We start from the raw sequence: 10,012 nt of genomic DNA on the forward strand, positions 1-10,012 counted from the left end.
ATTGGAAAAAAGCTTTTAAACGGAATTTGCGACAAATGCAATAAATACTGGCCGAGCGAGGCAGCAATGAAACGGCACAAGAAAGCACATAAAAAACAAAAAATAAAGAATGATATGGAGAGTGATTTAAGTGAAAGTGAAGAAGTCAGTAAGGAGATTACTAATGAAAGATTAGAAGCAGAGTTCATGCCTGTTTTCCATAACATTTTAAATTTATTTAAGTCACCATTTATGGAAATATAAATAGCTAAATTGATCTTTTTTGTATTTAATGATTTGAAAACTTTTTTTTTTTGGTTGGGGGGGGGAGGTCATACTTTTTAATAAATAACGCGTACGTACGCAGAGGGGGAGGGGGTGTTAAAAGCGTACAAGTGCGTACAAGGGGGGAGGGGGGGTCCAAAAGCATTGGTTTTACTGCGTACGTACTTTATGGACGTCCCTTAAAGGCAAAGGTCATTTACAAAATTTTGCGTCTGGGCCCAAATTTTCAAGTTACGCTGTTACTGGCGCCCCTGGTCTACAGGCTTGAGGATAAAAGTTGTGATGTAATTATTTTATTTCGATATTTATGATGATAAAGTTAATCTATTCCTAAGTTTTACAGATTAAGTACAGCAATTTTGTTTCAGAAAAAAAAAAAAAAAAAAAAAAAAGGAGAAATGATTCTTTTCCGTGTAATCTTAAGTGACTTATTGGCCAGAATATTGAAAAACTTAAATTGATTGTCAGTAGATTCTTACTGCCATTATTATTTTCATTTAAAATTTATACACGAAAGTGTAAAATAGACTTTTAAACGTTTCAAAGCATGCAGCAATTAAGTTGAATAATTGAACAAAGTTGTTATTAGTAATTGAACGATTTTGTTAAAGTATTTTCATGGTTTACACATGTTGATGTTTAGTGTCTAAACAAACTTTTTTTTTTCAGTATGATCTTTAACACAAATGTGTACTTTGGAAAAGGAATGTTTTTTATCTGGGCAAGCTTTATGATATCATTAAGCCATGCTTACAAACCACACATTATAATGATTGTTGCAGATGATCTAGTATGTTATTTTCCATTTTATGCTTTCCACGATCATGTAAAAGCAAATGCTGTTATTCTTCCCCAATAAATTCCTACTTTTCATGTTATGAGATGTTATAATGAAGTTTATAAAAATTTAGTTTAATATTCCTTAAGGGATGGAATGACATTAGTTTTCATGGTTCTAAGGAAATACCTACTCCAAATATTGACAGTCTTGCTAATAATGGCATTATTCTTAACAATTATTATGTCCTACCAATTTGCACTCCCAGTCGAAGTGCTATCATGACAGGCAGATATCCTATTCATACAGGTATATACAGATTGTACTAATTCAAACTTTTGGAAGATAAGGTATGAAAAATTTAAAAAAGATGTTTATGATCAAAGAATTTTGTTTTAGGGATGCAGCAAGATACCATTTTTGCTCCTAACCCATATGGTGTTAGTTTAAATGAAACATTACTGCCACAATATTTGAAACAGCAAGGATACAAAACACATGCTGTGGGAAAGGTAATTATGTGCATTTAAAAATCATATGCATAATATTTTAAATGTAAAGCTGTCTTGTTATGTTATTATGAGAAAATTGTTTCTAGAAAATTTTTTGAAAAATACTTTGGATGAATGCATTAGTTATTGCCTATTAGGGCAATTTAATGGAGTAAAATTTTTTGAAAACAAAAATTGGTATGGGTGTGGAAAATTCTATGTACAAAACCGATCACAATTTCAAAAAAAAATTATTCAAAAAATCTTAAAACTGATTTGGGCTTCAATACTTAAAAACAGCAAAAAGCAGACAAAATTGAGGATTGTGGTGCAGATACAGAAGCTTTAGTTAAATAAAGCTTATCAAAAACTGGCTCATAAATGTAATATATAGGATTTATGATATTGTAAGCTGTCACCCTTAAAACAATATGGCACTGAATATGCCACCTCTCAGATCATAACCTGATTAGTATGTTTAAAGTATTAATATTAAGAGACCTAAGACATTGATTTGACGTCAGTTTTAAAAAATTAATAATCATCAGTATACAAAACAATTGTTACTTTGAGGTATTTTTAAGAGGGAAGCGCTACATTATGATTTGTGGCACCATTCCCAAATATTGTTTAAAGCGCCTCAAACCAAAGAAAGATAGCACACTAACAAATTTCACTTTCTTTATTTTATTAAGAAAACAAGGAATAAAAAATTCTCCCCGAGAAATCAATGCTCTTTACAAATCAGCCCCTTCCTCCATATTTTCTTGGCAAAGATCCCGGCAAACCAAAAACAATACAGCATTTTAAATAACTGTAACTTATAATTTTTCATTGTTTGGAATAAAATAGTTGGTTTTGTTAACACTTCTGTGATTTTCTTTTCTACTCTGATCTTTAGGGAGAATAAAGTTGTGCCTTTTTTTGAGACCATAAACTAGTTTTGAGGTTTTGTTACCAGACTTAACATCACATTCAACTGATTGAGAGTTGTTAGGAAGATAAGTGAGCTGCAAAATCTCTCCAGATTCTTTTGCCTTCATCAGGTCAACAGATGAGAAATATATTGTAGTAGGAGGTTCCACTTCAATTTCAGATACCTGTACAAGATCAGTCAAACTTTTACAACCAAAATCAATCTTCATAATAGTTTTGGGTTTAATCTTAGGAATAAAGTTTTTACTTTCCTCATTTAGCTTCCTAATAATTTAATTTATTTTTTCCTAATGGTAATTCATTTTGGTGGAGTTGACATCCTACTAAATGTCATTTTCTATTTATAGCTTTTTCTAGGTGAACAATTAAACTATTGTCAGCACCAGTATTTGAACTTGTATTATCAAGAACCAAAGCTTCAAGAGTTTCCACGCTGTTAAATTCATCTAGAACTTCTTTAGTTAAATTTGCTTTAGTAACTCCAGTTCCATTCATAATAATTTTATGTGTCAAATACCTTCTTGGCTTTTTTCCGTTCTCTGCAGTAAATGTAAGATGTTCTTCTTTTTCAATTCCTGGTATTATTATTGATTCACCTTCCAAATTGTAACTAAATTTGTGGACAAGCATTTCTTTATCTTTTTTATCATCAACTCCAATAACTTTTAATTGAAAAATCTCTTTCTTATGTTCGATGCCAAGTTGTACTCCCATTTGAAACTTCTCATTAAAAAAATTTTTTTCTGTAATAATATTAGCTCTATCAGTAACTGTTACTATGCCATAGTCAATGAGTAATCCTGTAGCTAAATGAGCAACAGCATTGTTACTAATTTCATAATGTATGGCTGCTTTTGCAAAGTTAGGCAAGGGTTTGTAATTGTATGAAATTGGTATTTCTCCATAAAACTCTGGATCATGGCTGTTTTCAACATTTTCACAATCATCATCTCAAACATTGTCAAAGATGATAGATTATTACACTAAATAAAATGAAATAGTTTTAAAAATAGTTAAATTAAAAAAATTGCTTATACTATTTACTCTGCTGCTCCACCACTAGAGGAGGAGTACTTACTAGTACAAAAACTATAAAACTGAAGAATAAGAAGACATTTCTATAAAAATATTTAAAATTACAAAAAAGAAAAACAAAAGCAAAAGTAAAAAAGTTATTGATATATATAAAATGTAAAAATAATAATGAATTTAAATACTTATATTCATATTGACCTCTAAATTCGATTTGTATAGACTTTCACCACAAGATTCTTGTTTTTTCAATGTTCCATTTACTTGGTTTCTCTTTATGTTTAATTTTTCTTTTTGATCAACTTTGCAAATCTAAAATGATTTTTTCAATTTTTTACCCTTTTTCACCTTTTTTAGCTCTTTGGTGTTTTAAGTACTCCCTTTCATTCACTGGTACCTAAAATTTTTTAAAAAAACTATCCATTTTTGGTAATCATCAAGTAAATCCTAATATAATCTAAAACTCATGTTGTTAAATACCTTTCTTTCTTCATCACAAATGCATAAAATATGTTTTTTCTTACAGTCTTTAACATCACATCTAACCAGTCTGCAGAAATATTATATTTAAGTTTTGAAATATTATTTACATGTAAAAATAAAGTATGCAAAAAATTGTCTCAAAGTAAGTTAAGATGAAAAATAAGTTTTTAAAAATTCAAATCTTGAGGAATAAGCTTTTACAATACCTGTCATTACATTTAGCCACAGGCAGTTCACATTTACACGCAGATAATGATATCAAATAATGAATCAAAATTCTTTTCCATATAAGCAATACTGGATTTGCTCCCTTTTGATTTTTTGCTTTGAGTACAAAAAACTCTTTTTAAAAGTGTCTTAAGTTAAAAAAAGTCTCTCATAAATCAAGGGAAGTTTAATGTTCACTTTTCCCCATTACTCAACAAGTTTGATGCTTATATGTGAAACTATTTGTTGATCAGTTATTTTTTTGAAAATGAAGTGTCTATTGAGCTTGTAGCTGAACTGTACAACTTATTTAAATGTGGGAAGGTCACTACAATGTAGATCATCTGGTAGTCCTGCAAACCGAGAACTCGTGTGACGAGTTCTGCTTTTAAGTAACTTAGCAACTTTTCCCATTTTAAATATATTCTATTTAAAAAATATATTTAGTTGCATAGTAGAAAATATCAACAGAATATTGATGCATATATTTTTCTGTTTCAGTTAAATTTATACATTTTATGCCTTTAAAAATATTGATAGACAAAAAAAAAGTTTTAATATTATTATCAATAAATATGGCAGTTGTTACAAAAGTTTATAAATAATTCAATATAAAATCACTAAATATATCATCTATAAAAACAACTGTTATTGATTTATAGTTATCTGTTGAATTTATTAAAAATGGTTTATTGCAATAATTTTGAGTTACTTTTTGATTATATGTTTATATATATATATATATATATATATATATATATATATATATATATATATATATATATATATATATATATATACATATATATATACAGTGCTTCCAGAAAGTATTAGCGCACTCGTAATTTTTTTATTATGGACAACTTCAAATCAATATAAATTGTAATGTAATTTAAATTTTGAACTAATTTTTTTTTTAAATGAAAGGTAAAAGCAATGAAATTTAATTATAATGTCAAATATTGTCAACCTGCTTGTTTTTTTTATGAGTTAATTAGAAGTTTAATGACTACTCGGAAAAATGTCTGAAATTAAGCGTGCAAAAGTATTAGCGCACTTACAGTTTTTCAAAGATTCTAAGAAAGTTTAATATTTTATGTGACCACCTTTGTTTTTAAGGCATGCCAAGACTCTATGCGGCATAGAATCTATAAGTTTTCTGATTAGTTCTTGTGGCACAGTGTTCCACAACTCTTGGATTTGCGTTTTGAGCTGCACCAAGTTAGTGGGCTTGCTTTTTTGTAATTTGCAGTCCATCCAACTCCAAAGATTTTCAATAGGATTTAAATCAGGTGAGTGAGCAGGCCAAGGCATTAGATTCAACCGTTTTTCTTCCATGTATTGCTTTATTGAGCGTGCTGTGTAGCAAGGAGCGTTATCTTGTTGAAATTGCCAGGTGGAGTCAGCCTTGAAAACGTCCATTGATGGCTTTAAATAATCTTCTAATATCTCTCTATATCGATGTTGATTAAGGCGATCAGTGTAAAGATGCGCCAGTCCATTGCTAGATCCAGCAATGCAGCCCCAAATGCCAATTGAACTCCTCCTTGAACTTTTGACATGATAAAACGAGGATTATATTTTTCGTTTTTGTATCTCCTCACGACAACCCTTTTCTTGCAATTAATAATTTCAAAATTTGACTCGTCCGAGAAAATTACTTTTCTCCATTGCTCTACAGCCCATGCAGCTCTCTCTTTGCACCATTTCTACGCTTGAGACGGTCTTTGATACTTAATAGTGGCTTCTTTGTTGCAAGGTATGAATTGAGGTGTTTTTTCTTCATAAGCTTGCTAATTGTTGATCGGCTAACTTGATGTGCACCCAACACTGTATTCAGGTCTGAGGCGATTTCGGCTATGCTCATGTTTGGGTTGCGTCTAGCGAGCATAACTGACTTTCTGACATTTTTTTGGGACGACCAGAGCGACTTTTGTCTTTGACTGTTCCAAACTCATTATAATTTTTGAGCGTTGTTTTAACGCTGCATTCACTGATTTCAAGTTGATGTCCGATTTCTCGATTGCTGAGACCACTTTTGTTCAGGCCAACAACTTGCCACTTTGTTTCAATTGATATGCTCCTTAAACCCATATTTTTGTTCTTGCAATTTTAAAGTTTTAACTAACTGTATTTCAAATGATTTTCCGCCAGTTCAATTTATTCCTCTCATATTTTTTATTGACTATTGTTAATCAGCAGAGAGTTTTTAACAAAAATTAACCAAAAAAGTTTTTCTCAAAGGAATTAAACGAGTGTGCTAATACATTTTAAATGAGTGCGCTAATACTTTTGCACACTTAATTTCAGAAATTTTTCAGAGTAGTCATTAAACTTCTAATTAACTCATAAAAAAAACAAGCAGGTTGACATTATTTGACATTATAATTAAATTTCATTGCTTTTACCTTTCATTCAAAAAAAAAATTAGTTCAAAATTTAAATTACTTTACAATTTATATTAATTTGAAGTTGTCCATAATAAAAAAATTACGAGCACTGTATAATATATATATATATATATATATATATATATATATATATACAACGTGCTATAAAGGTAATTAGTTCAACTTGTAATCTTTCTTTTTTGATAGAAAAAAGCACTAAAAATAACTTGCCCAAATCAGTTTTTATTTTTGATTAAAAGTTAATTATTCAATTATTCTTAGTTTTAGTCACAGAATTTTCCTCATCTACACCAATTTGAAATAGAAAAAAAAAGAATTGCCCTATTGCCCATGTATTAGTAGTTTGCCAATTTGATGTTTAGGCTGATTATTAAAGCACATTAATTAATTTGCTGTGTCTATTTGTTGTTAGTAACTAAAGTCTGCCCTATTTAATTTTACTTTTGATATTTTTTAGTGGCATCTTGGATTTTTTGCTCCGCAATACACTCCTACCTATCGAGGTTTTGACTCATATTATGGCTACTATCTAGGTAAAGGAGACTATTGGAATCATTCTGACACTGAGACATACTCTGGATTGGACCTTCATGAAAATGAAAATGTAGATTTTTAAAAATGAGTTTGATGACAGTCTAAGCTGTCAATTTAATGACAGTTTGTAATATATGAGTATATATACATATACACATGTAATATATATATTACATGTGTATATGTATATATACTCATATATACATATACACATGTAATATATATTACATATATATATATGTATATATATATATATATATGTAATGTATATATGTATTATATTACATATATATATATGTATATATATATATATGTAATGTATATATATATACATTACATATATATATATATACATATATATATATGTAATGTATATATATATACATTACATATATATATATGTATATATGTATATATATATATATATATATATATATATATATATATATATATATATATATATATATATAATATATATAAATAAATATATAACACTTAAAATATATTTGGTATTAACTAGAGTAGTTTTATTTTTCAAAGTAGTAATTAAGTGCAATAAAAATGTGAATGTCGTAAAGTAACTTTAATGGTTAGTTTTTATATTTCGTTTTTAAAAATAAGATTAGAATAAGATTTTTGTTTAATGTTGTATTTTTCTAATACTGACAGGCTGTTTTCTCACAAAATGGAAACTATAGTACTGAAATGTATACTGCAGAAGCTATTAGTCGCATCAACAATCACAACACCTCTGAGCCTTTGTTTCTATATTTGGCATATCAGGCTGTCCATAGTGCTAATTCTGAAGAGGATCCATTGCAAGCTCCTCAAGAATGGATTGATAAGTTCTCATACATAAAACATGAGCAAAGACGAATATATGCAGCCATGTTAGCATACATGGATTATGGGATTGGAAGAGTAAATAGAGTTTTGCTATTATTGTGCCTTCTGCTGCTAAATTTGTTGTTTTTGCTTCTCATTAAGTATTAAATTTTCTATTGAATTAGGTGCATGATGCGTTAGCTAAAAAGGGGATGTTAGATAATTCTATTATCATTTTTACTACGGACAACGGTGGTCCTGCAAATGGTTTTGATTATAATTGGGCAAATAATTTCCCTCTTAGAGGTGTAAAAGCAACACTTTTTGAAGGTTATACCTTGTAATATATAACTTTCATTAATGGTACTAAATAAAAATGCTCTATTAATAATAAATATATTGCATTAATAAGTAAGAGTTAGTATTTAACTTTCTTTAGCTAAAAAACCAGTATAAATTTCTTCTATTTTGTTAGGTGGAGTGCGTGGTGTTGGCTTTGTTTACAGCAAGTTGATTAAACAGCCTGGTAGAATATCCAATGATCTTATCCATATTACTGATTGGTTACCTACATTGGTCAACCTAGCAGGTGGAAACATTTCTGAGACAACTTATTTAGATGGATTTGATCAGTGGTCCACTCTGCAAAACAAAGAGCCTTCCCCAAGAAACGAAATATTACTCAACATTGATGATGTTGAGTGGAAAAACGAAGCATTGAGAGTGGGTAGTTGGAAAGTTATTAAAGAAGGTTGTTTACTCATTAATTATTTCATACTGAATTTGCATAAATTATCAATAATGCCATTTTTTGTAAAATCTCTTTTTATTTAGGTAATTATTGGGATGGCTGGTACCCCCCTCCTTCTTACCATCAAGATTTAAATGCGACTCTTAACTATTTATCTTTAACTGTGAAATGCGGTCATGATCTACCAGTTATTAGCACCCATTGTGATGGTTACTGTCTATTTAACATTGATGATGATCCATGTGAAGTTAAAGACCTTTCCAAAGAGTTTCCAGATATTTTAGCAACACTGAAAAAAAGGCTTGATGTATATAGACAGTCTATGGTTCCACCTAGAAACAATATGACAATAGACCCAAGATCGGACCCAAAGTTTCATAATGGAGTATGGGAGCCGTGGGAGATTCTTAATTAGCTGAACTGTTTTTTTATATATAATTTGTATAAAACTTTTTTAAAAATTTTTTCTTTTCGTAACTTCTTGTTTATTTGTATTTGAAGTTTTTTTTATTTTTACTTTATTTTTATTTTATTTTTTTATATTTTTACCGTATTTAAGTCAAGACTTTAAAATAGGTCAAAAACGCTCCTTAAGAAGGTAAAAAATCAAATCATTATTCTATGGAAAATGCACCTCTACTTCTACATCAGTCATAAAATATTTAACTACTCTTTCAGTTAATAATAAGGCTATAAACCGCACCGTGGTCCAGGAACGTGTCATAAATACAAAATAGAGTCATTCCAAACCTAATGCATTAAATTAAAGTAACGGGTGATAACAGTTAATTTGACCTGCAGTTTTAGACTAATTTTTTGATACCACAATCAATTTGAAGTATTGCAAATTCAAAGTATTGGAAATTTTCTCCTCTTTAAGAAAATATATAATTTATATACTTTTATTAACTGAAAAAAAAACAAGACTTCTAAGTCAGAGACCTTAAGAAAGCGTGTGCACGAGTTTAATAAAACGCGTAAAGGTAAAGGGAAATAATTTACTGGTGACCATTTTATGGCAAAATTTGTACCAAAAAATCAACTATCTATAAGACTGTAAGACGTTGTGGTCGTAAACTAAAAATAATAACCAAATCGAATGTCAAGCGTTTAAAGGATATGTTTACCACAAGGATGGAATTTCACAAAAACAATCAGCACGAAAGTTCGATTGCAGCCAAGCTTACATTAGTAAAACGCTGGCAACAAATACTAAGATCCGTTTGAAGAAAAAAAAAAGATTCCAAGCCGTACCAACACACAGTGAAAAATAAAGGTTGTGTTTCGGACCAAAAATCGA

General features: G+C 29.4%; 2 protein-coding genes across 2 annotated transcripts; one reads left to right on the forward strand and one right to left on the reverse strand.

The window, feature by feature from the left end:
• The first annotated feature begins 407 nt into the window (after positions 1 to 407).
• Positions 408 to 9,189, forward strand: LOC145193726 (arylsulfatase B-like). The gene is made up of 9 exons (XM_090069332.1): positions 408 to 548; positions 934 to 1,054; positions 1,192 to 1,351; positions 1,442 to 1,554; positions 7,060 to 7,206; positions 7,806 to 8,057; positions 8,147 to 8,291; positions 8,437 to 8,712; positions 8,796 to 9,189. The coding sequence occupies exons 2-9, from the start codon at positions 935 to 937 to the stop codon at positions 9,125 to 9,127; spliced, it is 1,545 nt and encodes a 514-aa protein (XP_089925458.1). The 5' UTR covers positions 408 to 548; position 934; the 3' UTR covers positions 9,128 to 9,189.
• LOC149881467 (uncharacterized) lies at positions 1,669 to 3,634 on the reverse strand. Its single transcript, XM_090069333.1, has one exon. The coding sequence runs from the start codon at positions 3,181 to 3,183 to the stop codon at positions 2,800 to 2,802; it is 384 nt and encodes a 127-aa protein (XP_089925459.1). The 5' UTR covers positions 3,184 to 3,634; the 3' UTR covers positions 1,669 to 2,799.
• Positions 9,190 to 10,012: the final 823 nt, after the last annotated feature.

This window comes from Hydra viridissima, unplaced genomic scaffold (genome assembly GCF_058129835.1).
Source record: "Hydra viridissima isolate aposymbiotic clone 2 unplaced genomic scaffold, HvirCarnegie_v1 scaffold_12, whole genome shotgun sequence".
In the NCBI taxonomy this organism is placed as follows: domain Eukaryota; kingdom Metazoa; phylum Cnidaria; class Hydrozoa; order Anthoathecata; family Hydridae; genus Hydra; species Hydra viridissima.